Here is a 27,879-nt window from a genome sequence, read left to right on the forward strand (position 1 = left end):
GCTGATTATGCCTTGTGCACACAGCCGGCGAGCAATATTCTCCAGGACCGGTGGGGGGGCTGACAGATCGGCTTGGGCAGGGGCGGAGCGACCCCACACTCCTCTGCTGTCAGAGGAGTTCAAGAGCCAGGCAGGAGTGGCACACGCGCTGACAGTTTTATCAGCTCCTGGCAGACGCCTGCAAGGAGAGGCGTCTTGTCCTCTGGCCGGGGACAGGAAGGCTTCAATCGACAGAACTGGCTAGCCCTCTTCAGTTTCTCCTGCCTTTCAATGAAAGGAAAGTGGGCACCGTGTTGTCTAATGCTGTCACTTCCAGCGTTGTTTGCCGTGGCTGAGCTTCTCGGGGTACGCTGCCTATGACGTTCCCCAGCAATGCTTCCAAACAAGCCAGCGGGGGCTGACCGTAAATAGCACGCTTTCAAGAGGGACTCGATAGGCCTGGGTACTAAACCTGCTCCACTCCAGTTAAATAGGTCATACGTTCCCAAGGACTTTTAATTCTTAATGGAATCATTATATTGGTTCCTTTCATTCACATCGGAGAATTCTCCCCCAAGAGCTTTGCAGAACATTAAATAAATTAAACTAAATTAGCATGTGGGGAAAAAAAAACCTACTGATCGATGCCAGCCAGGAAGGGGCATTTACAACAAGCACTGAAACTGTATCCAAGCTGAATGAAAATTAAACAAAATTCTAATAGTTTAAAAGTGACTTTTCCTAGGAAGGTGTTTCCAGGGTCCAACAGCAAAAGCTACCCAACTGCGCTCAGTCCTCTGGGGTTTCAGCAGCAGATTAAATTTTGAATGCTGGATATGAATGTTTCAGTTTTTTGCCTGGGCTACAGGACAGAGAAGGAATGAACTGACTTTTTTCTGTTTCATTTTTAATTGAGTATTTCACTGTCTTGTCTCCAGGGAGAGAGATCTTGTGCTGCCCAACAGACCTGCTCAAAAAGAAAGCTCATAGTGTGAGCTCTAATTAGAATGATTCACACAGTGTGTAAGACGACCAAGAATTCAGATATTCACCTTCCTTCCACAGATCAGGCCTTTACTCTTCGACAGTCTCTTACCCAGAAGAGATGGGCTCTGTCCTTTTACTCTGAAGCACTGGAGTTACTGTGCTCGGGAGATTTCTAGCTAATTGGCCACACCTCTGTGAGGCTCTGCAGTCTTAGAGTGTGGATGTGCCTTACCGGAGTTAAGATGGCAGTCCTTGACTTGGAATTGTGCTTCATTGTCATTGGGAATGTCTTTCCACGTGGCCAGGAAGACCTGCCGATCTGCAGAGAACAGGAAACCAAAGTGAGCTCTTTAGCAGGAGATTATAGCCAGCAGCCATATCACCCTGCAACTCACAACTGGCAACCCACTGAAGCAGCTGTGAGCCTGGTCAGTACCTGGATGAGAGACCTCCTGGGGAAAAACTAAGGTTTCTGCTGGAAGAGGTGTTAGTGGGGCCAGCAGGGGGCGCTCACCCTGTGGTCCACGTGGGTCCTAATGCCCCAGTATAGTGATGGGGACACTATACTGTAAACAGGTGCCGTCCTTCGGATGAGACGTAAAACCGAGGTCCTCACTCTCTGTGGTCATTAAAAATCCCAGGGCGTTTCTCGAAAAGAGTAGGGGTGTAACCCCGGCGTCCTGGCCAAATTTCCCATTGGCCCTAACCAATCATGGCCTCCTAATCATCCCCATCTATGAATTGGCTTCATTACTCTGCTCTCCTCCCCACTGAGAGCTGATGTGTGGTGAGCGTTCTGGCGCACTATGGCTGCCGTCGCATCATCCAGGTGGGGCTGCACACTGGTGGGGGTGGAGGGGAGACCCCATTACCTGTAAAGCGCTTTGAGTGGAGTGTCCAGAAAAGCGCTATATAAGTGTAAGCAATTATTATTATTATTATGAACACATACCAAAGGGGTTTTCTCACCATGGCAAGCTGCACAACAGAATCTTATTAAAAATATCATATGCCAGCTAGGGTGATGAATAAATGTTCAAAGCACAAGCAGAAAAACAGCAGCACCTCCTCTTGGCAATAGGACTTCCTATTTTTCACAGTGGGCTTGACACCAGATCTGTAGCTGCATTGACACGAGGTACTTGAACGGGATCTTGACATTACAGAGAATCTCCCCGTGGGCTCATCTTCGACAGACAGACATGCTGGTAGCAATGGGACGCTCACCCATCTTGCCATCCTCAGCAAACAGGATGTTGATGGGGTAGAGGCAGCTGAAGTAGAAGACGTCAATGTTGTTCTTCACAGCGACCTGTCAGGAACACACGAGAAGAAAGGAGGCCTTACAAACAGGTGGGCCCTGTGAGCTGTGCATTCAGAGGGCACAGCGAGGCACATCTCAGCCACACTGGCTTTAGCACTTGTCTCCTCAGTTATCTTAGGCTTTGGCACCCGGCAAATTGCAAAGACCTGCCGCGGTGCGCACGAGTCACACGGAGTGGGCAAGTGTGACACGATGCGTTGAGGGAACACATTTATCAGGCCAAATCACAAAATGCCAAAGGCGATCAAAAATGTTTGCAAGCCCTAGATCGACTTCTGAACCAAGGCTGAGTTTTTCTGATAGGTTAAGAAGCTGGTGGGGGGTGCAGTTCAGAGCACAGAATTGGAGTGCAGAAGAACATGAAGTAAAATCTTACTTAGCACTCCATTTTATCAACAAAGACCAGATTTTAGGCTGATCAAGCAAAATAGATGGATCTACTGCTCTCTGCAAGGGAGAGAATGAAAGTTCCCTTTGTTCACACCACAAGAAGACAAGGGCTAAGGGTGAGGATCTTTCTCTTAAAATTGGTGCTCTGCAACCTGGTGCCTATGAAACCTATGAAAGATAAACCTCTCGCCTAAAAATTGTACCTGGCAATTGTTTCGGCTTACTGGAGTACAGATTTAGAATCAAAACGGAGGCAACAACAGCGAATCGATAAGATAATGGATGCCGAAACAAGTAAAACATGAAATAAGGCTAAAAGCGATGCAAATTATCCATTCAACCATCTTGGCTGCATTTCAAGGCAGCATTATTCTCTTTGTATACCTAGTTTGTCAGGAGTGACCTTCAATTGCGGTTTGCCGTAGAAATCCGCAGACCAGACTCCAGAGATGGCTTGATTAGACTGCCGTCACATGCCTTTTCTATGCATTTATCTTTTATACTACAGGCACCCAGCCTTTTACGCTCGTCCTGATGCTCATTCACAGCTCATGCAAAATGTATATTATAATAACCTGTAAATTTTACAATTATTTCAAAACCTTGCGGCAATTAAGCCCCAGAATTTGAACTTGCTTGCAGAAGCCCAGCACCATACATGCTTTGGCCTTGTAGTGGATTAACCATCTGCTTTAAAATCTGTTAAGACTACACTAATTAATGCAAGAAAACCACAAAGAAGGGAATTTTATTCAAGAATCAGAAAACACTCTTAAAAGGACATTGAGAAATCTTTCTTAAGTGTCCTCATGCCTTCTGCTTGGGAAACCTTTTTCTGCGACAGCCCTGCACCACACGCTATGCAAAACTCACATTTTAACTTAAAAAGAGACCAGAGACAAAAAACATTATGTTTTCGTAGAAAGGCAGCAGCACAGAGCTATTCATTTTAAATGTTATTGCCATGGAGGGAGATTAAGACTGCGATGTTCCAGATTTTCCTGGTTGCATGGAAAACCCTGCACTGTTCTAAAGGCAGGAGAGTTTCACGGTTTTCATGGTGCTCAGAGATTCAAAGCCACAGGTAAAAGGAGGATATGGCAAGGAGCTTAAAAAGAGGATGGCATCGCCACCCTCCAGCGCCGAGCCCCAGCTGCCCGTCACCATCAGAAGCATCTTTCTTTTCTAGGGAACCTGTATATTACCACACGCTTCTGTCTTTGACACTTTAGCCAGAGGGACTTATTACCCATCTTATTGCCACAGAAGCTAATCCATCATCCACAGGACAACACCATGTCACATCCTCTGACAGTGCCTTATTGCCTTCGCGGTTCAGTTACAGCGGAGAAAGAAAGGTAATTGCATTATACACTTCCAACTCATTGTGCCGCCGTCTCCTTTCATGCATATCAGAACCCAAGGCTCGACTCCAACAGTAACTGCAAAGAGCCCAGTATCTGTAAACACCACCTCCCCCTCACTCAAATTCCATGTTATCAGGCCACCAGTTTGTTTTCCCAAACCCATCCTCACTATAATTAACTTGGCAATTGCCGTTCAGGCCACTTCTCCAACCTGCTGCTTGCACTAACTTCAGTGGGCTGCATGTGCACACAACTGACAAGGACAAAAAAAAAACCTGAGAAGGCCATTAGGAAAATCCTGCGCTTTTAGCGCCTCTTTCAAAAGCAGAATGCTTCCTCTGAAGGAGTTAGGAATTGGGAGTTATTGCGCACATGCCTTCTCCGTTTCAAATGGATTTTTAAAAAATGGGCTAATAACCAAAGAGCTAAAAGGATTAAAAGCCATGAAGGATCTATTGTGGCTGTGCTTAACAGACAGCACTGACTTCAAAGTCCTTATTTCTTTGGGATGGCAGAGAAAAAAAAAAGAGCAAATAAAAAAAAAACATTTGCTACAGAGCTGCAAAATCCAAAAGACTATTTGCACTATAAAAAGGCACTCCAAGGATTTCTGATTGATCTTGAAGCGATCAGCTGATGTTAATCCGTAAATCTAACACCCCTGTTATACAAGCTTACCTGCAGGTTGTTCAGGGGGTCCATCTTCATGACCGGCCCCACCGTGCTGAGAGGAAGGGTCACCTCAATGGTCTGGTTGGGGCTCAGAGGGGTGTGCACCTGGAGGGCAGCTGCAGGAGACAGCCCAAAGCTTACAAGGGGAAACACAAAAACATAAAATCATTAATATGGCTTCTGACCACCTAAATCCAAGGTCAAACTTCCTTGCCAAGTGTCAGTATGCTGATGACCTTGAAAAAATAAACCACAGGTTATGGTTTTATCAATATATAATTTACAATGGTTTTATCAACATATAACTCATATAAATTTGTACAGGCAGAGCTCTGTCTTGCAAAACCAGGATTCGTCCAATTTGTATTATGATGTTGGGAACATATCTCCATAGCAGCTGTTTTAATAACCCTGGTTAAAGCCCTAGCCTCTGGAACCCATTAACAGCACTAATCGAGATGCCATTTAAAACCACACAAACTAGATAAACAACTGCAGCAAAGGCACAAAAAAGCTAATTTAATTGGCGATATACAGCTGTTACACTGGGCAATGTTTTAATGCAAAGTTAGTAAAGAGTAGACAAAGATCATTCTGCTTCCACGAGCTCATGTTTCCCTCACATACTGCCTTATTTCTAACCGCTGAAGCTTTCAATTGTAACCGACAAACACCCCTGATGACAGATTTTTGAGGTGTAGTTTTTACACGGATAAAAATGTGGGCAACGTATTTTATCAGTTTAACACAGTGGCATATTCTTTAAGAAAGCAGCTAACTAAGCAACAGAAGAGTGTGTATTGTTTTAACTGCTCCTTCCCAACAGTCAAGAGGATTAATCAAACTATCATTTTCAGATGCATTACTCATATTTACTTAACAGCACTGCTTAATTTGTAAAGACAGGCTCTGGGGCTCAAGCAAATATTTGAATTTTAAACTTCTGACTTTGAAAATGCCAAAATTAGCACAGATTTGAGCTGAATTGCAATAACAGAGCTCAGACAACCCCTAGTAAGTTGTCAAAAGGTTTATATATTGTCCAAAAACAAGTGAAATGTCTGATACAAATTTGCATCTTCTGTATTTCCACATTCTATATGAATTCTCACTCAAATGTATGGATTAAAAACAAGATCTTGATTCCAAGTTAAGATTACCCTTAACTATTAAGCACCAACAAACTAGAAAACAACATTAAAATGTGTGAAGAAGTGATCAAAGAAAACTTTTCCAAAAACTTGCTAACCCTGAAATAAGATACAGCAAACTGAAAGAAGTGCTACAATAATGCCACATCATTTCAGTCCAAGCGAGACTTAAACAAAACACTCAAGGGCATCTTCCCTAAAGATGCAGTTGAAAATGTGGGCCTTTCAATGTGTTGATGCATTATAGCGCTATTTGCTAGGTCTCTTCAGCCAACTTCTTAGAGGGAAAGGCATTTGCATCAAATGCAATCAGACAGAAGAAGTGTCATCAGCAGAGACAGCCCTATGAGTAGGACAATAACTTATTGGGTTGTGCCTGGAAAAGTATTTCGGCTACTTATTATTTTTCAAATTAAGCAATGTAAAACTGATCAGCTTGCACGCTGCCACTTAATGAAGACGAACTGCTTTGCTGCAATAGCTGGGGATCAATAATGCGTGACAGTTTCTTTCAAACTACAGCAGGGTGATTGCACAGGATTTTCAAATAAGATTATCTCCATGTTCTTGTTCAGAGTACACTTAGTCTTCTGGTGTGACAACAATGGGAGGGCTTGTCAACAGTTACATATAAATAGCCGTGTGCGTGTATTATCTGCATCTGCATTATGTAGATAACTAAAAAAAAAACATCTTATAATTTTGGGGAAACTAAATTCCGTTCAACTACAATATAAATCATTTGGCAAATTAATGCAGCTTATACCGTGTCCATCAAAAATCCTCTAGTACTTATACTGTATGTAAACACGCTTTCAAAGGACTTTCGGATGTGCGTTCCTAGAGATTAATTTGTTTCTACAGTTTTATTTACTTATTTTAATGAGTTACTCATGAAAGGGCTTCCTCAAGACTCAGTGCGATGAACCGACACATATAGAATTCAATAGTTTACACCTCTGGGACTGAAAGCATTGTGCAGCTCTGGATAGTTTGCTTTCCATGCTGCGCCCCACCGAGCTCGGGTCACCCTGGCTGTCTTACAGGACAATTGCAACGAGACCGCACAACAGAATAAGAAACAAAACAGGCTGACCAAGAGCTCCAACAGAGGAGACGCTAGTGTAAAATGCAGGCTGATGGGGCCACAGGCAACCAGAGAAAACCCTCAGCTTGCCAAGTACTGAGCTTATAAGGTTGCCTTGGCCTCCATGAGCACACATGGCCCAACAGGGCAGAGTTCAGAGACTGCGGTTCCCCTTTCTACAGCTAACAAGAGACTATTGAGCCGAGAGCCGGGAACCAGCAACTGAATCGGAGACAGTAAAAATAAAGCTGCAATACTGATTTTAAAAAAAAAGGAACATTAAAAATACCCACGAGACGCGGACCTGCACAAAACCACTCTCCCCCGAGTCCCTACAATACAACCCAAAGCCCGCCACTCACCTGTTCCTGTTGAACTGGATGGCAAAGTCTGTCATGACCTGCATTGCTTTGTTGGTGAGGGACAGTTCCATCTGAATGGTGCCCATCCGCCGGGCAAACGTGCCAGAGATCTCCAGTCCTTTGGCTTTCATAGCAGGTAGCCACACCTGGAAAAGAATCACAGGGCCAATGTGAGAGGCCATTCATACATACCGCACAGTCAGCAGCGAACACCATGTACATTATAATTTTATTAGTTCCAAACAATCCTTTAAATTTATAGCCACCACTTCTATCACCCTGCAACTCAGAAACTGGCAGCCCACTGAAGCTCAGCAGGTGTGAGCCTGGTCAGTACCTGGATGGGAGACCTCCTGGGAAAGCTAAGGTTGATTCTGGAAGAGGTGTTAGTGGGAGCAGTAGGGGGTGCTCACCCTGCTGTCTGTGTGGGTCCCAATGTCCCAGTATAGTGGTGAGGACACTATCTTGTAAAAAAAGGCGACGTTTCTCAGAAGAAACGCACAACTGAGGTCCTGACGCTCCGTCTCATCAGAGTAGGGGTGTTACTCCGCTGTCCTGGCCAAGTTTTCCCCTGGCCTTTACCAATCATGATCTCTGAATAATCCCCATCTTTCAATTGGCTTCATCACTCTGTTCTCCTACTCACTGATTGCTGATGGTGCGAATACTGGCGTACTTAGTCTGCTGTCAAATCATTCCGGTGGGCCCAGAAACATGCCCAAGAGGATGATGTATTATTGCTCGATTACAGTTTAAATATATAGTGTTCATGAAACGGTTATCAAGTATGTTGCTGGCAAAACGGTCTGCACCTTGCGACAGAATTCTACTGGACTTTTATTATCACATATAATAAAACATAATAGCATGGTTAACCGGGGTATTTAATTTTGATTGTGTTAAGGATGAAAATCCTCCAGACTCCATCTGATTCACAACAGAATTGCAGTTTCCACTTGAGATTACAGGATGTCAAGACTTCACGGTCCTGCTGCATAACAGATGCTAACACAGTCGACTGACGGAGAGCGGACAGCTCACTTACGGAGGACGGTGCCCTAAAACCAGCCATCAAAGATGGACTCCCACCCTTCTCGGGCAGAAATAATAACATCCCAGAACATGTAAAGCACGAAAACAAATAAAACAACAAATGAAACACCCAAAGCAGAAAACAGAATCCTTCAACACATGGCGGCGTCCAGATCACTTCAAGTATTTTACCTGGTAGTTATTGTTTAACTGTCATAGCCAAAAGATAAAAATTAAAACTAACAATTTATTGCTTTAAAAAATCTTAACCAATTGCCTTAAGCCCAGAGCTTTAATCTGCTCTGAAGCCGTTATTTTGTTTGTTGTTAATTGGGGTTCGCTAATCTGTTCAGAGCATAATGATGCTTCTTTCTTCATGGTGGAAAGCAGGTTTTTAATTCTTTTGGTGAAATCTCTGCTGTATGAAATGTTAGGTCTGTCAGGATCTCCTCTGCTGACAAAATCACATTAAAGACCCACTGCTGGCAGGGAGTGGAGTGAACATCTAACGAGGGAAAACTAATGCAGAACCCTTATTCCTGCACATAATCAGCTGCCTACGACTCAGTACAGCCAGAAGATATAATACCGCTACACATCACCCTCTGCAAACCTCTGAAGAACCTCAGTAGGAGCGGCTCAAAATATGAAAAGAAGAAAAATACAAAGGATTAACAGTATCGGCAAAGCGACAACATGACTAACATTCTGCAATATCTGGTCACATTGCCTCAGTCATCTGTATGGAAATAAAAATAACGAGAAACATTCAAAAAAAAATTCAAGTAGAAGGTGTAACAGTACATCGCTGCAACCCCTACACAATCCATTATCTGGTTTGTGTCAGTTTCAAACAGCTCAGAAGAAACTATATACTCATACGAACTATACTGAACCTCAAAATGAGACGGGAATAATCAAATATATATATATATTAATCTATCTACCGGTAGTTTGATATCACTGATGTTTGATACACATTTCCAGTGGTAAATGTGGCACAGAACAGGACACCGTCCCCAAAGGAAAAAGTTCCAGGGGTTGAAGTGCACTCAGAATCAGAATCTACATGTTGAAAAGGAGCAATTAAAAAGGTGCAGAGAATTTAGCTTATGTAAGAAACAGAATGGAAAACGCAGTACTTGGTCCACATTTGAAATATAGCATTCCCATTCTCTTCTGGGACCCACAGCACGAACAAGTACAGAGGTCTTGGAAAAGGGCAAGCCAGGACTGCTCACTAGGGCTTCATCCACGACTGGAGGTCACGAGTTAATGAGGACAGACTGAAAGAACTGATTATTTATCCTGAGCTACAACAGAGGACAGCTGAGAGGAGACTTAATCATGGACTAAAAAAAGGACAGGTACTAATGAAGTTGACTGTTGGTTATTTTAATCCTGGTCCATGCAGCAAAATTCAAGGGCATTCCTGAATTTAATGCATGTAATTCTGATGTATGGATACAAGAAACGAGATTTTAAATTAGATCATAAAACTCAGAGCAGACATTTTGCAAATCTAATAATTTAGGTGAACTAAAAACCACACGTATGCCAAGTTAGGATTACCTGGATTGCAGAAAGAAAGCAAAGGGATAAGGGACCTGGCCTTGAACTAAACTGCTCACATTCGTGGTCAAATCCAGTCGGACTATCAACTCAATTTAATGTAGATACTCACAGACTTGGGGATGACGTATGCGCCAGCTGGTATTCCCACTCCCCCTCCAAGGTCAAAGAGGTCACCGAGGCCCCCTGCAACAGGCGCATTCAAAGAGGAGGGCATGACAGTAGGTACGCTGAACCCGGTGCCCATCTGTGGACAAAAGAGCGAACCTGCAGTTATGACAAGTATCCTGCTTGATGTACGTTAGACCTTTTGAGAGAATGAACTTACAGAGCCAAGCTGGAAACAGGGAGCAGCCTACACCAGCTGTAGGCAGCCAGAGCTTTGCATGGTTGCTTAATTGACACTTAAGGACCAGCTAGGACCAGATCGGAAAGGAAGACCAAGACCAGACAATGCATCATGGGACCAAGCACTAACACAGCGGTATACAGCAGCTTGGCCTTCCGCATCACACAGTGTCTGGGGGGTGATGTTTATATCAAGGGCACACAGGTGCCAATGTTGCTTCACTCAATTCTGATATGGCAGTGCTTTGCAGCATTGTGAACTCCTGTTACCAGCAAGAGCGAGCTATATCACAGATGCCCCCTGATTCAATGCCGATTCAAGCTGCAGGGCCAAGAAGAATGGAGAAAGATAAAAGAGGCAGAGAAAGGGTTACTACAACAGAGCCCTTTTCTACACAGTAAGAAAAAAAGCACATGGAACATTTTGATCCTTAGGCATCAACTGGCTTGCAGATGACAGGAAACTGCAGCACCCCAGACCAGTGATATTAATATGCTGAAGTTGTAAGCTGTCTGCTTGCAGGTGCAGCTGAGTCACTGAAAGTCTGCACCACAGCCCTTCTTTATCCATGACAATCCCCTCCATCGCCCTGTCCTCCAGTACAGGAGGAACCCCTCCCAACAAATCAGATGGGCTTTTAGAATGATTTTAATCATTTTATCTCAAAACAAACTGTGATCTGTAACCAGAGTGCGCCATGTCCTGCAGTGAAAGAACACTGATGGAAATTAGAAACTGGAAAGCTACGTCTTGGTCCTTTTAAGTTGGCACACACTGTTACAGGCTCTCCACATTTACAGCTCTCTTTGCTCGTAGCCGAGTTCTTCTGAGAAATAACCAACCGTGGGCCCGGCCATCTCCGCTGTGAAATAAACCAGCCGTCCTATTCGTGTGTTCACACATCACCGAGCTCGGAAGACTGAAACTGTGCAGCAGGCGCAGCAGCAGGGCGAATTTTCCCGACACCCCTTTCATTCACACGCTTATTCTGTTTGATCTCCGTCTGCAGCTTCCAGCACTTTAACTTATTAACTTTCTTCACGCCGGTCCAAAGGAAATGAATAGAAGCGCCGAAATTGAACCTACACCCCAGTTCCAGAAACCAAGAGCACCCTTGCAACTGCTAATATAAAAATATGCTTAAACATCCCCACTGATTTCACCCCACAGCGGTTCATCACTGCTCACCACATCTTCCAAGAGTTGAGCAAATGTGTTTCATCACGCTAGACTCGATATTGATCAACTAAAGGGCAAGAGACTGAAGGCAAAATTGGATTTTAAACACAGCAATGGGAGATTTAGATTTTAAATCCGTCAGATAACCGATACTCCCACAGAGACCCATCTTAAATGAGTAAACTCACGAGAACACTGTTAACATGGCTTATCTTTATTACAATGTTAAATTCTCCATCTGCGTGAATTGCTTCAAATTCTGGGGGGCTACTCAGCATTGCCCATCCTGTTAATACACCAGCCAGGAAACAAAGTGCTGATCAAGCCCAAACCTACTTCTTACGAAACAGAAAAACAGCAGGCTCGAACGTAGATTTAAATAGTAATGAATGCAATCCTATCTGTAAAATAGCCCTAACAAAATGCACTGCAGATCTCTAAACATGGAATTGAAGCCATAAGCAGATCTAAACTAGAGATTCAAATGTTTACTCACTGCTGGACTTCCACCAAGGTCCCCACCAAGCTGTAGGAAACAAAAATAATCTGTTTAGGAAAAGAAAAAATCCTTTTGAAACAATACATTTATGTATAGCTTTTTAGGGTGTTTCTTTTACAAAAGATGACCAGTTAATACAGAAAAGGCAGCTATGTCTTGCAGCGGCCTAAATTGTAAAAAAAAAAACAGTAAACAGCAGCAGTTATGACAGAGGAAACCAGGTCGGCAGGCATACATGCTGAGAAGCCATGCCAACCAATGCTCATGCAACAGGAGGAAAAGTCCAGCAAGTCAAAGAAGAGAGCAGCAGCCATTTAGTCTGGCGTTTGGAGGGGATGTGGGATTCATGCAGAACAGCTGGATGTGTCAAATGTGCAGAAGAACAACACTACAAGAGTGGAGCGCAGGTCCTGCTCGTTCCTGTTCATCTTCAGCCCCATCTGCAGGAAGGGGTGATGTGAAAACCATCGCTTTGAAATTCCCATCACCACTGGTATGTTTTAGTCCCATATGGACGGTCTCTTTTCCCCATCGAAGGTGAGGAAATTTGGGATTGTTCTGCAGGGCATCAGGACCTTTCAGTACTATGGCCTAATTGAAGTGAGCCCTAAACAAATCAATGTCTGCCATGTCTGAAAGTGAAGACTTTATGTATTTTTTGCCCGAAAGCCACAGGTGAGAAAAGGGTAACACAAGGCACAGAACTTTAATCATGGCTGCAGACAGAAATGTGTAGAGTCTTGCCAATGGGTAGGTTTTCCTTCAGAGAAGAGTGTAATTAAAAAGTTCTCTCAGTCTCAACTCGTGAAGTGCCAGAATCCTCACTGGAACTAGGTTTTGCAAGCATTTTAACATTAATGTAAGGTTTTTTGTATTATTAGTTTAAATTTTGTTTCACGTCATGTGAATAAGGAAGACTTTCCTATTGGTGCTGGGGCATATGAACAATGGAGAACATAAGGTTTTGTCAAACCGACGCCTTAATGTCCCCCTGTATTCACGTGAGAAAAAAAGTGCTAGAATATCACACTTAAGACAAATGACAACAAAAGAAGAAGTAGCCGAGTATCCTAGAAATGGTTTTCAACAGGATATGAGACGAGCAACAAATGTAAGAACAGGAAAAGGCAGATTTGATGTGCTCTTTTGAGTTAATCTGACCCACATCTGCAGGGAATTTCATTTGCAGACTTAGTGCATGAAGGTTTTCAGATAACAGTGATTACAACCTAAGGAACAGAAATGAGGAACAGAGATAAATAATGAATCAGATCGTGAAATCTGAATGGATGTTAATGACAGTGCGCAGAGAAGATGTGCTTTCAACCTATGTGACTGACTCCATTTTAGATCACCCCCTGCCCCCTTCTCAATTACCGCTTCTGTGTCATCCCCCATCTGTAGAGTTGAAGACAGAGACGGAAAGAAAACCGGAGCATGAAAAAGAACAAAAACCAGGAGTTAGAGGCATAACAGGCTAGGAAAGCACACCACACCGTTGCAGTCAGCCAAGCCCCTGCAGGCATCCCAACACGCACATTACAGCAGTTCTGAGACTTCCACAGGCAAAGAGGAAGGAAAATCCCACCAGGATATTCCCGTGCAGGCCGCATGAGGCTTCCTTGTGAAGGACTTGCAGAGGACAGGCAGTACTGGTGAGAAACCTGACTCACTTTATTCAGTGGGACTAAACCTCTGAACTCTTTCAACCCAAGCAGTACGCGCACATCTTTACAAGTCCCCTCCCTCGGTCCAATGACAAACTATCTCAGCAAGAGCTGCTGGGAATAGAGGCCAATAAGTAAAAGCTGTGTGACTCACTTCTATTCCTCTTGGATTAAAAAAATATAAAAAAAACATGCTTCTGCTTCTCCTTTAACAATGCACAGCTTTCACACTGTAAACGGCCAAGATAGAGACATTTAAATATAAACTAAAAAAATAGAAATTCTCATCACCATCAAAAAACTTTTAATCTTTCAATAAGACGGCTTCATGCTAGTCACGCGTTGTGAAATAATGCTCTACATTATAATAGTAGTTTCAATAAACTTGTGCTTAACCGTGCTTAAGCAACCAGTTACCAAAAGGTCAGAAATAAAACCTGTGTGCTTGTTCTGAGTATTTGGGCCAAGGCACCACACTGACATGTCCTAAGGCAGTGGTCTCCACATTTGGTCCAGGACAGCCTCAATTCCTCAAGTTTTACAGACACCTTTAAATCAGTGGTTAAAAGCACTGTTAATTCTGGCTACATGAGCAAAAATTTGGTTCAATTAAGTAATTGAGCTCAATGGGAATGTTAACCACAAGATATCTAGGAACAGTGGGAGATACTTCCCTAGTTCATATACCTTACACCACTGCAAAACACAGCAGAAAGAAGTACAAAAAAAATCATTTCAAGACCCCAAAACTTCATTCCAAGTGAACACGAGTGCAGGATGTTACCAGGCTGTCCAGCCCTCCACCCAGTAGGTCCATGGCACCCATCTGCATGGAGGAAGTGGGGGCAGGGGTCCCTCCTGTGGTGGGGGGACCAAGGTCCAGGTTGAGCAGGTCTCCCAGCAGGTCACCCTGGGAGGGGATGACAGAAGAGGGCTGCTCCACGGGCTGCCCCGCTACCTGGGCTGCTTCTGGGCTCTCGGTGCTCTCGTTCCTGCAAAGGGCAGAGACGGGGGAGGTCAGGGCAGGTCGGGAGAGAAAGTCACTATAACATAATGAAACAGCTGTTGCACAAGGTTTACTTCCAGGTCAGGTCCGAGTGCACTTCCTGCACATAGCAAGCCAGTATGCACAGGGATTTCTAGTCCTTTATTCCCCCCCGATACAAGAAAAGCAGCTTGATAAGATTTGAGACTGATCAGCTATAATAAACTGCCTGCCTACTTAAAACCCTCAGATTCAACCATTAACCCCTCTTCTCCTTTCTTGACCTGGTTATCACACGAGAGAGACCTACAGGAAGAGCGAGGACTGGCCTTTGGTACAGCCAACGGCTGGTTCACAACGTGGGTCAAATGAACCGTGACCTGACCTCTTTAACTCGGGCCCTGTGTGAAAGTGACAGGTCTTCTGGCCTTTCCCGTCTCTTAACTCCACCTTTTTTCCCCCGCCATGCACTTTGCTAAATGTGCTAAAATCCACAAGCGGGACACGGCAGAGGGTTTGTTGCCAAACCACCTCGGTCTTAAGCAGCTGATGACTTCCGAGGCGCTGCTGGACTCCGCCCCTGGAGCGGGCGCCAGGCGCCAGAGCGAAGGGCGAACGAGCGGGCACTCACGATCCCGTCCGGGGTGGCAGGCGCTTGTGCTGCACCCCGCGGCTGCCCTCCACAAAGGCGCTGGGGGGCTTGTGGTAGACGGAAGCCAGGGTGCCGATGTGGCAGATGAGCTCGTCCAGCAGGGTGGGCTCGATCAGGTCCGTCTCCTCCGAGATCAGGGGCTTCTCGGCCAAGACGACCTCCTTGGCGGCCACGGGGTCTGTGGAGAGAAGGCGCCAGTAGATGTAGCCGCGGTCTCTCAGGTCCGGGTTGTCGGAGTCCTGCCCAGAGTGGGGGAGAGAGGGCATCAGGAACAAACGGAGCAGTAAGACGGGCCGGAGCTCGGGGAGGAGGTGGGAAGAGGGGGCAGAAACCTCACGGCCGAGAGGGGTTTATACCGTACAGAGTGCCTTGTGAAAGTGGTCAGACCCTCACACACTTTTCACCTGGCGTTGCTTTAAAGCTTTAAATGACACTTTGAATTAGAGATTCATTTATACAATATACACAACCCACCACACACATTCAGAGCATAAAACACAGTAAATGTGAAAGAAAAATGTAAACGTCGTGATTGCATAAGCATTCACACTTGTTGATATAGACAACTCTAAATTAATGATCCATAAACGCACTTTAATGAGGAACACATCTTGAGAGATTGGCTCCTGTCTGTGTACAGCGATGGTGGTTCACGTGATTTCAGAATACGTCTGTTTCTACAAGGTACTTTAGTCAGTGAATGTGAAAACATTCAACTGTGAAGACCATGGAGCCTTCAAAACAAATCAGGGATCAAGTAGAATAATGTGCAGAACAGTCGCTTTGAGCATGCAGAAGTCAATCGTTGAGAAGCAGGTATAATCGCACAACTCAGACACTGCCTAGACCAATAGACTATGACTCCTTACTGCACAGTGGTGCAATGAGGAAACTGGTTAGCGATGCCACTGCAAGGCCAACAACAACTTTGGCATTTTCTCAAACCCCAACCACTAAACCTTCAGTGAGTCAAAGCTGACCTATGTGACAAAAAGGAAGTCATTACTGAGATAAAATATAAATATCAAGTATAGAGACTGCAACAAAGCATTTCAGGTATAGTGCAAACATACAGCTACATTTATTTTGTGGTCAGATGAGACAAACTGGGAACATTTTGTTCAAAATGCAATGTTATATCAAGTGCAAACACACCCCATCACTAAGCTGACGACATCCCTACTGTCATTCATTATGATGGAAGCATTACGTAATGGGGACGCCTCTCAGCAGCAGGACGCAATGTTTTGATAAGCAGGGACTGAGAAGAAGCTTGTCAAGACTACGTGGAAAATGTATGGAGCAAAGTACAGGTAAAGGAAAACCTGCTTCAGTCTACATAAAGACCTAAAACGGAGATGAAAAATCACCTTTTAGCAGGTTAAATAACCTAGAGCACAAGCCAAGGCTACGCTGGAGTGGTTGAGGACTAACGAAGGGAACATTGCGCGGGAGGCGAAGTCAAAGTCTTGCCTTCAATCCTATTGAGAACTTGGAAGACTTCTGTCTATAAGTGATCTCCAAGCAGTACAAATTTGTAAAGAATAGGCAAAAACTGCACCACCTTGGTGTGCCAGGTTCGTAGAGACCCAAAATGTTTTCCAGCTGTAACTGCTGCAAAGCCAAAGGGGATTATTATACAGATATTGGGTTCACAGGTCCCAGTTCTTATTCAATCAACATTCTTTTTTGTGTTTGCCAACATTATACCAGCTTACCATACCTTGAGAAGTTTTCATGTTCACGTGAGCATTCACGTGTTGAATAAAATATTACATTTAAAAAAGTGTATGCATCATTTTCATGAGACGCCATAGTATACGGCCTGAATTGTTTTGTATTGCACTATTTCTAAGAACTGTGCTTGTACTTGGGAAGAAAGAAATGACTTCAACAGCTTAAAATGCAATATGTATCCATGCTGCTAGATCTTATTGTGTTAATGTTTTGCCTAATACATGGCAGTAAGATGTTTACAACGGTTTAGCATTCAGCTGTCTCCACAGTATACAGCACCTCATAATTATTCTGGCCACATCCGATAAACGATCTACTCAGTCACAGGGCGCGATTCTCCCCAGTCGGTTTAAGGGATGCATGTGCAAACAGACAAAGGAGAAATTGCTTTATGTGTCCTGAGCTATGGCAGATATACACTGTAGCATTCGTCCCTACTGCACTGACTGACATATGGTCACTCGTAGCTGCGAGAGCCACACTAGTTCGAAAGAACCTGTACATCAGGATGTGTGAAGATGACGAAAGCAAATAAACAGGTTGGGGTAAAAGTGCATGAAGTACTTCAAACAGAAATGAGAGACAGTGCTCAGGCTGCAGGTGATAACCTGCAGTAAGGTAAGCTAGGAAGAGAAGACGTCCCGATTTCAATCCTGAGCCGGCAGTGCTGGTTTCTAAAGACACTCGCCCTGCCCCCTGAATCCATGACTACAGGGCAACTCGAGGATATCCTACCCCACCTCCCTCCAGCTCATCAGAACACAAAGCACGTGCGTCTCAAAGTCACCCCTGCAATCGCACAAACTGAATTAAAAGGTCAGTCAGGCAGGCTCCAAAGTAAGATGTCTGAAGCAGTGCAGGAGACACAAGCCTTCATGAAACATTCATGCCCATCAACACCGAAAGGGTTACTTCGTCTGTGCAATAAATTCCATGACATTGCCTCTCTGTGGGGATATTTCAGGCCATCTCTAAGAAATTACTGAACTGATAGCTTAAGGATTGTAAAAACTGGTGATTTTTGAGAGTCCAGTTAGAATAAAGGCTGTCAGGGTAGTAGAAGGAGCTGGATTAGCACTGATGCAGTCAGGGCAATGGAAGACTATTGCATGTGGCTCTCCATATATGCAGAGATAAAATCTGTATTTTAAGAAATAAAACAATAACTGAAAACAGATTTTTCTTCCTTTCTGCGTCAATGTATTCATTACGGTAAAAAATTGTGACACTCAGTACATTAACCTCCTCTAGGAGATGCAATGAGAAAAAAATCATTTTCCAACTAAATTCATTGCTGTAAATCAGTTTCCATGCACTTGTTTTTCTTCCTTCTAAAACATTTACACAACCACATAATAACAAATGACTGATTCCCCCAAAAATCCAGCTACATGACCTGTAACGAGTATAACACCTATCTGTCCTAATTCTCACAGCTTTAATGATTTTTAAATTGCTTACATCTAATCACTAATACAGACTAACGCATGATCACCTCACTACCACTAGAGATGAAGATGGCAACCTGGCCCTTCTGGTTTGAATTCCAGCAGGGGAACAAGGTTATTCAAATCAATCAATTGACAGGTTTAGTCTAAATTATCTTCTTTTCCTCTTCTTTAAATCCAGAAGAACTTGCTGGCAAATAATACTACAGACTTATAGCTCTGAAAGGACAGTTATCCAGCTAAATCAAGCAACTAAAGTTTCAGCTTTTAAAAGTTTACTCAAAATAAGAAATTGCCTTGTTTACAGCCATTTTGTCCTTCATGGTTTATTCAAATCACACTACGCTTACAGGCGGTATACCCAAGACCCAATAAATATACAGTTCTGTGAAAAGGTATTCATTTCCCTTTCAGAAGTTCTTTGGCAATGTGCAAAAATTCAGAAAAATGAGGGGGCAAATACTTTTTTCACAGAACTTTCCACTAAACATTAAAACTACACTTCCTAATAGTATCAGCCTTGAGAAAATGAAAATGTCTGTAGTAGATCAATAAGAACATAATGAATGCAATGCAAAGCAGTTAAGATTTTCTAATCCTTTTTGGGTCCCTGAATCAACCCTGCAGCAAATTTCCAACAAATGAAGTTCTCCATTATCCCTGACAGCGACCTATTAAAACATAAAACGCCCATTTTTAAACTCAGAAATTTGATGAATAACAAATAAATGCACAGTGAGCCCGCTTCAATCAAAGGGCATCCTGCTAATGTCATTAAGGCACTAACATCTGCAAATATGTGCTCTCTACAGACAAGAACAGTTTAGAATTAACGCTGAACACCAGGCAAGAGATTTGTTGCTGCCAATTGGCTCATACTCCACAACACACAAAACCCAGTCATATGCACACTGCATAGGTTAGACCATTATTAGGAAACCAACGAGATCTTGGTTCACATGAAATGCGATCACACAATTGACTAGTCAAAGAAATTTTGTGAATACCATTGAGTTTGTGCTTGCAGGGCACTGCATAAGAATGAAGCGGACACAAATGTCACCGTTTGTGTAGAAGCATAACACAAAGCCCAAGTCAAACCATGCCTTCTTCAACTTTGAAGTGTATCGATTGCGAAAAATACTTGCAAAGTACAGGGTCACAATTAGGGTAGTCCAGGACATGTTTACTAGTTAATAAAAAAAAGGTCCAGGTATGTTCATACTTTAAGAAGGCTCAACAGCCAAAATACTGCCTCTTATTTCTAGTTTACTGTGATATTAAATAATGCTTATTATATCTGAAATGCTCTTCATGACAAATAAGCCTTTGTGTCCAACAGTTCAGTGTGCCTTCCAACACTGCAGAAAACGCCTGAAATTTGCGGATTTCCTTCTCTTAGAATGAGGGCTGGATGTTCTGGCTCAGCAGGTGAAGAGTGAAGGATCTGATCCTAAAATATTAACTAAAAATAAAAGTGTTGACCAGAAGCATGCAATTACTTAACAACCGAGAAGACCCATGTTGAGCCAGGCTGCGATCCCTGTACGTCATACCATTAAAACTCATCTCTGCCCCCATCAATCGCTACAGTTGGAAAAACAGGGGGTGTTCAGCACGTGGGCAGGTGCTAAATTAGGTTTGGCAGTCACTGCTGGCATACCATTCCTGTTCCTGCCTAGAACAAGTGTCCTGGTGGGATAAAGACCTCAGGTGGCAAGCTGTTTTGAAGGACTACCCAGCTCTAGTCCTCAAGGGCTACACAGTCACCACAGTTTAAATCAAATTAAAATGTCTGCAGTTAAGTACAGAAACACTGAGTGTAAGGTAAAGAAACTTTCTAATAAAGACACTGGTAAGCAGAAAAGCTGCTGGTCTTGTGTTCTGCAAGGAATTTGACAAGAGTTCAGTCAGGACTCTGAAGGAGCAAGGTTTTTTATTTGCTATTCTGAGAATTTCCTGCACTGTAGATAAAGTCATTGTTTCACCCTATCTCTGGTCTCTGTGTCCATTTCCCAGAATGCTATCTATTTGGGAAAGGCGTTATCTCGAATTCCCTGAGTGTCACAGTAATTAAAGTTAGGAGGCAGAACAGATACCAGATGATGCCGTGACCCCTGAAGGCTGGAGCTGCTTCCTTTAAACCACGGTTAGATAGCTGTGTCCTAAAGAAAAACTGGTTGGTGGCATTAAAATTCTAATTGTTACACTTTTGATTTGAAACCCACTTGTTATACAGAAGCAGAAATTTGTGAGCAATCTCAGTGTCAAAATGATAAAACAATGAACACACTTTTAAAATAAAAAAAATTAGTGGGAGAATGAAGTGTGAGCTGAACAACTAGCTATCAAATCTCTCCTCAAGTTCCAGTTTAGTTTTGTTGCACCATGCTGCTTAAGCAAACCAGTTTGTTGCATTGCTGAATGATTTCTGCACAACTGCTCGTGTTTGCGTCAAGTAGTACTTGTCAAGCAGTGTCACCACTGTATTTGAGCTCTAGAGCAGTGATGCTAAGTGCACTCCAGTTTGCCTCTCTGAAGTGACACAGAGCGACAACAGATTCAGACATTTATATTTACAGGGGCAATGCTAATAAAGAATTGCAGATGTTTTTTCTGTTGAAAAATTATCTAAACAAGGTAGTTCACAACAAGCCTAGACATTCTGGTTTAATATGGAATATCTAGTACAAGTGCCTTAGACCCAATTCCAGATGTGTGCAATACACACTTATATTGATGCTTTTCAAATGATCTAACATCTCTTCCATCAGGATTCCCAGTTTTTTTGCTTCCATTTAAAGCACTGTATCCGATAAGAAAAATGCTGCATTAAAACACTGAGACCTAGTTAAACCTCAAGACTTTACCCTTGTACACCAGCATTTGTGTCAGGCCCTACAGCGATATTGAAAACTGCTTCTCGCACAACCTTTCAATTCTGTGCCACGGCATCCAGGCATTATTCACAAGCCACGGCTGCTCATTTTCATTTGGCAAGTGTGTGCGTGTGTGTGAATTGAACCTTCAATTCAATTACATCTTCAAGTGGGCTTGAATGTTGGCAAAGTACAATCTTTGGCACACGAAAAGATACTTCCTCTCAGCACATCATCACATTAAATCAATTCCTTTGCAGTGTGTTTCACACCTAGATAAAACGTGTACGTCTGCGAATGCAGCTCAGATATGTGAGCAAAGAACACAGTTAATGTTCTGAGCTAAACAAATAATCACGGTAGATAGCACAGCAGACAATGACAAACAGTATACTCACACCCTGCCCTATTGTCCTGGGAAGGTCTTCAGGGTGGTTAATCATATTCAGCTGTATAATACAGATTTCTCCCAACTCTCGCAGGAAGAAACTCAATAAACAAGCCTCCTCCCAAACAAGCTTCCATCAACAGCTGATGGACAATTTAAACTTCAGATTCAGAGAGCTGAACACCCCGATATAATTAAAGTCATCCCCGATCCTTTCACCTAGCTGACCCAGAAATCTTCACTTCTCATGAAAACAAAGTCCTGCCTGAGACACTCGAAGGGGCACTGAAGAGTGTGTTTAAGAGCACACATCACAAAATGTCAAACGCAACACACAAAGCGACGCAAATCCAGGTTTTCAGTCACAAATGTTATCTATCATGCTTGAAACAGGATGACAGGTGAGAGGCTGAAATCTGTCAGCTTACTTGCACTAGATTTTGACAAGAAAACATGGAGCTAGAAATTCCTCTTGGCTCACTAGCAAAACTAAATAAGCATTTAAAATCTGTGACAAGGACACACTACACCTCACCAACAGCAGTGCAGAAATGAATGCATATAGGTCATAAGTACCTCTGCAGAAATATGTTTTGCTTCTCCTTGGATCAGTACATCAGTTCCATTGTATCATAAATTACAAAAAAATTCAGAACCCTTGACTTTAGGGTCAATTTATGGTCACAGCTTAAAATGCTGCCATCGCACAAAGTAAAAAAAGCCTGTTGATCAGCTCCTAAGGCTGATACAAAAAATTTTCCTATGTACAGCTGCAGGCAAAAGTATAAAACTATCCTATTTACAGTACATTGCATTTTTTTTCCATTAGGTGCTGTATACAATGAAACATTTTGAAAGCAAATTAGTGAGGAAAATATACATCAGAGCTTTTCAGTACTAATTCTTGGTTATGTGTAAGTTCAGTGTTAATGTTTTGAATTGTTTCCCACCATTCTGTTACAGGCCGAGGAAGAGCCCTGCAAGATACAACAGCTGTCAGCTGCGTTTGGCCCGTGGGTCAGCAGTAAGGAACAAGGCTATCAAACAATGTGGCCTTTCCACACGTCGTACCTGGGTGGCCAAGCTGAGGACCTGCTGCACCAGCTCCTGGGTCTCAGTAGGCTTCTTCAGGAAGAGCTTCACAATGGCGGTCAGCAGCTGGAGCTGCACCTGGAAATCAGACATCAGACATCAGGGACATGGCGTTGCTAAACCGACTATCGAAAATACAGGAGACAGGGACACTCCCTACATAGAAGGTAAGTAAAAAAAACTAAAGCTTCTGTGCTGGGCCAGACCCAACTTACTAGACCAATATCAGAACATTCAAAAACCATGAAAAGTTGGTCTAGTTTTTATAATTATTTAAGCCTAGAACCATAGATCTATAAACGAACGGTCACCCATGCTGAAGTATATTCCCGGATGAAGGGGTCTTACAGGGCCTTAGGTGACTGACTGGCATTGTACATAGTGGAAACGTGGTGGCTGTGATTAAAGTTTTATCTCGAAGCATTTAGGATGTCAACTTCCACACTAGAGTTCAAGTGGGTTAAAAACATTAGTCAGAAGGAACTGAATCACTTTAGTCCGAGGACAGAAAATGACAAAAGAACAAAGATACCTGGATCAGTAAGCCTGTAAAAAGCAAGACAGCGATGGCCTAGTGCTGGTAGCATTCCTCTTTGTGAATGCAGCATCACCCATCATGGAGAACTCCAGCAGCAGATTGCCAGGGCTGTTAGGAATGCCTACCTGCGTGCTCTCATCATGGAACCCCTCCAGGAAGCTCTCCAGCAGCTCATCCGCATTGTCGATCCTCTCCGCATACTCTCCTACGATCCAGATCATAGCAGCACGCGCCTCGGGCTCATCCAGGGAGTCCAGATTCTCGCACAGCGTGGCGATGACGCTCTCGTACCTGGGACCGGCAGGAGGGAGCAGGAGAAGGTTACCAGAGTGGCAGGAAGATTCCTCTCGCATGAGGGACGAGCCTACCCAGTCTAGAATCGGGGAGACTTGGAGGGAGCATGACACCAGTAGTTAACATCTGGAAAGTGATCCCACTGCTACTTTGAGACAAGAATCCGTGGATGAAAGTGAACATTTGACATTAGATCCACTGTGAAAAAGATCTCAAACCAGGGATGTTATGAAGTAAAAACATGTTTCAACTGAATAGGGAATGCCAGGTTTTAATATTTTTACCACCAGAGTGATAACAAAAGCTACTGCATCCCTTATACTTCTTTTTGGGACTGAACAACTTGCATATACTCCCCAATATTGAGAACAGCACTGCCTGCCTCCTGAACAGATTCAGAGACTATCGCCTTCCCTGGCCAGAACTAACCCCGGATCTCAATCCCTGCAGAAACCCTACTGCAGTGGAATGAGCAGTTCAATCCCACACACACCCTCAGAAGGAGATCCTGTTCTATCCTATTGGCAGAGGATTGGGTTGCGAATATTTAAAAACCTAGTGGACCACAGGTCACAAGATCAAGCAGTTCTTGCTGCCTGCAGGAGACCAGCATGTTCGTTCAAGAAAAGTCTGCTCCTTGTGGATTAACAAAACAGATTTCAGTAGAGCGGAAAAAAAAGAGAAAGACCGGAATACTAATACATGTTAATGATGGCAATTAAGTCAGGCCGTGTTCGCCACATTAGAGTTGTCTGACAGCACTCCTAAGAGGGGTTCACGCAGTGCTGGAATATGAATCTTTTTTAATGTACAAACACATCTAAAGGCATGCAAAAAAACACATTAACATGCCTTTCACAGGATCCTGAGTGCAATACCCAGCTTTAAAGAAGTGAAACCAAGAAAACCAGTTTCTGCTGATTTCAGTAACACCTTCATAAATGAGAAGAGGGCAACCAAATGTACGTGCTGGTTGAGAAGGCAGTGTCCACTCTACTCCTGATCACTTTCATCATTGCGGCACATGCACACAGAGATCGAGCGCCTTCATAACACTTTTAACATGCTCAACTCCCTTTGATTTTGTGAAGAGAAAGGAACAGTCTAAGCACACAAGTCTCTGCAAATTAAAGTTGCAACAGAACAATCATTGCAGAGTGAGATGCAGGTGCATTTGACTTCTTGCTCATTAGATAGACCCATCTCTCTGAATACCATAAAATCAAACAAATTAAGAATTAAAGAATTAAACAAAATACTGCTAGTTAAGATTTAAGTATCTAAATTAAGGACAAACCAAGAAACCAATGAAAATAAAAACCCTGGGCTCTATACGAGAGGAAAGGCACCGGGAGAGGCACATACTTGTTGGGATACTTGCGGAAGATGTCCTTAATCACCACGATGGCTTCCTGAACAACGTAGTTGACCTTGGTCTGGATAAGGTCCAGGAGTGTGCTGACGCACCTTTCTGCAGATTGCTGAAAAAAATATTTCAAAACAGCACTCGTGAACAGCACTCCCTGGGATTCAAAAGGTACTACTAAAGGCCTCCAATGCACCAGACTGAGAATAAAGACAGGGATCAACCCGGACTTCACCAGCTTTTGCGGATGAGTTTGATCAAAATTCCGCTTGTTCACATACAACCTGGGAATGCTGTTTGTCTATTGTTTCCAATCTCTCAGCGTTTAATGGTGTCCACAACACTTCCAGTCATTTTTGCCGAAAATATAAAAAGAAAGGCAAAACCTGCTACTTCTCTTTTTAACACCAGCCGATTCAGAGGCACGCAATCGATATGGAATATCACACCAGTGCACTAGCTGGTATACTGGCATCTGCTAACACACAAGGACTCAGAATACAGAGTGTTGATTTCCTAAAAATCCCATGTGTATGAAAAAGCATGCTTGATCAGCAAACCTGAAAGATGGAAGCATTCTCAAGAACACACACAACACTCAGTGTGCTCAGTGCAGATGAACGGTTTAATGAACAACAAACTAAATACACGTTGGAAGGAAAGTACCGAAAGGAAAGTACCGAAAGGCACAGTGTGCCCATTGATAAAGTCAACTAGATCATTCCTGCAAACTGGCGCATTCATGTTGTTAACCCATAAAACAATGTGTTTTGCAAACAACAATTTCTTGTATTTGCAAGTGTTTGCAGATGGTCCAGGAAACAGAAAAGTCCCATTTTCTGAATCCAGAGACTTAACGGGCTTAGAAAGCAGTGCCATCTAATGAGGGAGAAGGCAAGTGCACCTGCGTGTCTCACTCTGCGGTGATCGCCAGCCTGTTCTTGATGTAATTAGGAGCTGTGAATTTCAAAAGCTTCTTCTACAAAGCACTTTCTTCTCCACTCCCTCATCAGTCATTCACTGCTCAGATTTATTTTTAGAAGTAAAACCCCCAGAGAGGAAACTGATGCTACATTCTCTACAGAAGGGTAAACAAATAAGAAGGCAATCTTATTTCATCTATGTAGCTTGCAAACCATGCTTGCTAATTAAAGTTACGTAAGCTGAAGGAGGCAAAAACAGCACCATGGACAGATTGGGAAAACAAATCCCCAGGGTAGCCCTGTGAAGCTACTCAGCCATCCTTACATCTTCAAATTCAGTACCAAACCAAAGTTTTCAAGAAAAAAATGTTTAAAGGGCATGGTCAATACACTGAAACAATGAGATTTTCATCAATGCCTCATGCTCAAGTAAAGTGTATTTGGCATGTTGGAAAAAATGCTGCTGAATTTCTCTGGGAGACAAGCGCAAAACTGTCAAGTGGCTGAACATTTCATAAAAGCAGCTGACAGATCCTGCATTATGGTTACAGGTTTGGGTTATTAAATAAAGGAATGCTGTCAGTCCTAATGCAACAGCAATTTCTTGCCTTTGGGATGACTTTGAAGACCCGCTGGATAAATATACAACCTGCTTTACTTTTCCTCAGCTTATGGTTTAGCCACAGGTGTCTTTAATGACACAGTGAAATGTCCAAAAGCGCAGCCCACCGGAACGCTTGTTAAAGAGATTCTGGAGTGAAAGCCATATTTACAATAAGGATATATTTCATCCTCTAAAGCGCACATAGCCACCTTCCCATTACAAATACTGCAGTAAAAGTGCCTTTAATGAGCTGTGTCAATGCCCAGCCAAGTGCAAGTCTGTAAATTTACAGGAACCGCATGAAACATGGTGCTGTGGCTTCAGTGACGAACGCCTGCAGCTTTAATAAGCTCCAACTGCTCGGGTGCCAGGGCCACCCTCTCCAAGCCCCAGCTGGGGCACCACCGGGCGACGAGGCGGAGCCCTCACCTCCACCTTAATGGCGCAGCGGCCGATGGCTCGCACCGCCTTCCGCACGAAATCCACATCCACCTCCGTGGCGTATTCCTTCAACTCGGCCAGAACCTAGGAGAGATAATAACAACATCAGGGACGATACAGACACAAGCTCCACACACCTTAAGGTTTCCGTAAGTGTCAGGACATTTCACTCCTGACGGACGTCTAGCAAAGAACAATGAGCAGGTGACATTTAGTCCAGCCGGCTCTGTCCTCGGCAACGTATGAATTGCAAATTCTCTCTGGATTACTCTTGAAAGAGAAGATTTCTCTATAAAATGGCCATTCTAGACAACTCCAAACTCTGTGTGGAAAGAAAAATCTCCACTTTACAGTCCCAAACGCACTTCCTTTCAATTCCCCACGTCTGCCCTCATGTCCTTGTGTTCCCTGCAGAGGTTGAATTATGCGGTCATTACCTTTCCCCTTTAGGTAAGGAAAAAAGCCGGGATCTTTAAATGGGGTGTGCACAATATGTGGTCGAGCCCACAAACGACTCTGGGGACTTTTAAGATCTTTCAACATGTTTCGAGATAAAGAACTGCGGATAAGTTTCTTTGAAGGGAACAAAGCAGGACAACCGAGTGTGAAAGGAAAGGGCTTATAAATGAATGACATGGTTGCAAAGGCTGGGTACAGACCATACTTCTGCTCTTTGGTGGCTTAAAAAGTCAAGAGCTGTTACAAATTCACACAGAATGCTTTAGGAAGAGCACACAAGTTTGAAAAGAAATAATCCAACACCAGTAAGCTTATAACGATTTTAAACTAGGATTTTGAAGTATTTGCACGTTTGATCCTTATCTCTATGAATCACATAAAACCTGCAATGAATGACACTAAGAAAGTATCAATCTGCCTATTTTAATTGACTGCTGTATTGGTCATGTTGCATTA

General features: G+C 43.3%; 1 protein-coding gene across 4 annotated transcripts in view; it reads right to left on the reverse strand.

Moving 5' to 3' along the window:
- Positions 1-27,879, reverse strand: part of ap1b1 (adaptor related protein complex 1 subunit beta 1) — a 49,748-nt gene that overhangs the window by 9,551 nt on the left and 12,318 nt on the right. For 3 of the 4 annotated variants that reach the window (XM_015366222.2, XM_015366220.2, XM_015366221.2), the window contains exons 9-21: positions 26,953-27,048; positions 24,996-25,111; positions 23,462-23,627; positions 22,778-22,876; positions 15,234-15,493; positions 14,402-14,609; positions 13,328-13,348; positions 11,948-11,977; positions 10,036-10,170; positions 7,320-7,465; positions 4,726-4,855; positions 2,194-2,278; positions 1,199-1,285 (exon numbers count right to left, since the gene is read on the reverse strand). In XM_015366222.2, the coding sequence (XP_015221708.1) occupies positions 1,199-1,285; positions 2,194-2,278; positions 4,726-4,855; positions 7,320-7,465; positions 10,036-10,170; positions 11,948-11,977; positions 13,328-13,348; positions 14,402-14,609; positions 15,234-15,493; positions 22,778-22,876; positions 23,462-23,627; positions 24,996-25,111; positions 26,953-27,048 (1,579 nt within the window). The remainder of the gene's footprint in view (positions 1-1,198; positions 1,286-2,193; positions 2,279-4,725; positions 4,856-7,319; positions 7,466-10,035; positions 10,171-11,947; positions 11,978-13,327; positions 13,349-14,401; positions 14,610-15,233; positions 15,494-22,777; positions 22,877-23,461; positions 23,628-24,995; positions 25,112-26,952; positions 27,049-27,879) is intronic. The other variant, XM_006640283.3, reaches the window with a different exon arrangement.

This window comes from Lepisosteus oculatus, chromosome 22 (genome assembly GCF_040954835.1).
Source record: "Lepisosteus oculatus isolate fLepOcu1 chromosome 22, fLepOcu1.hap2, whole genome shotgun sequence".
Lineage (NCBI taxonomy): Eukaryota > Metazoa > Chordata > Actinopteri > Semionotiformes > Lepisosteidae > Lepisosteus > Lepisosteus oculatus.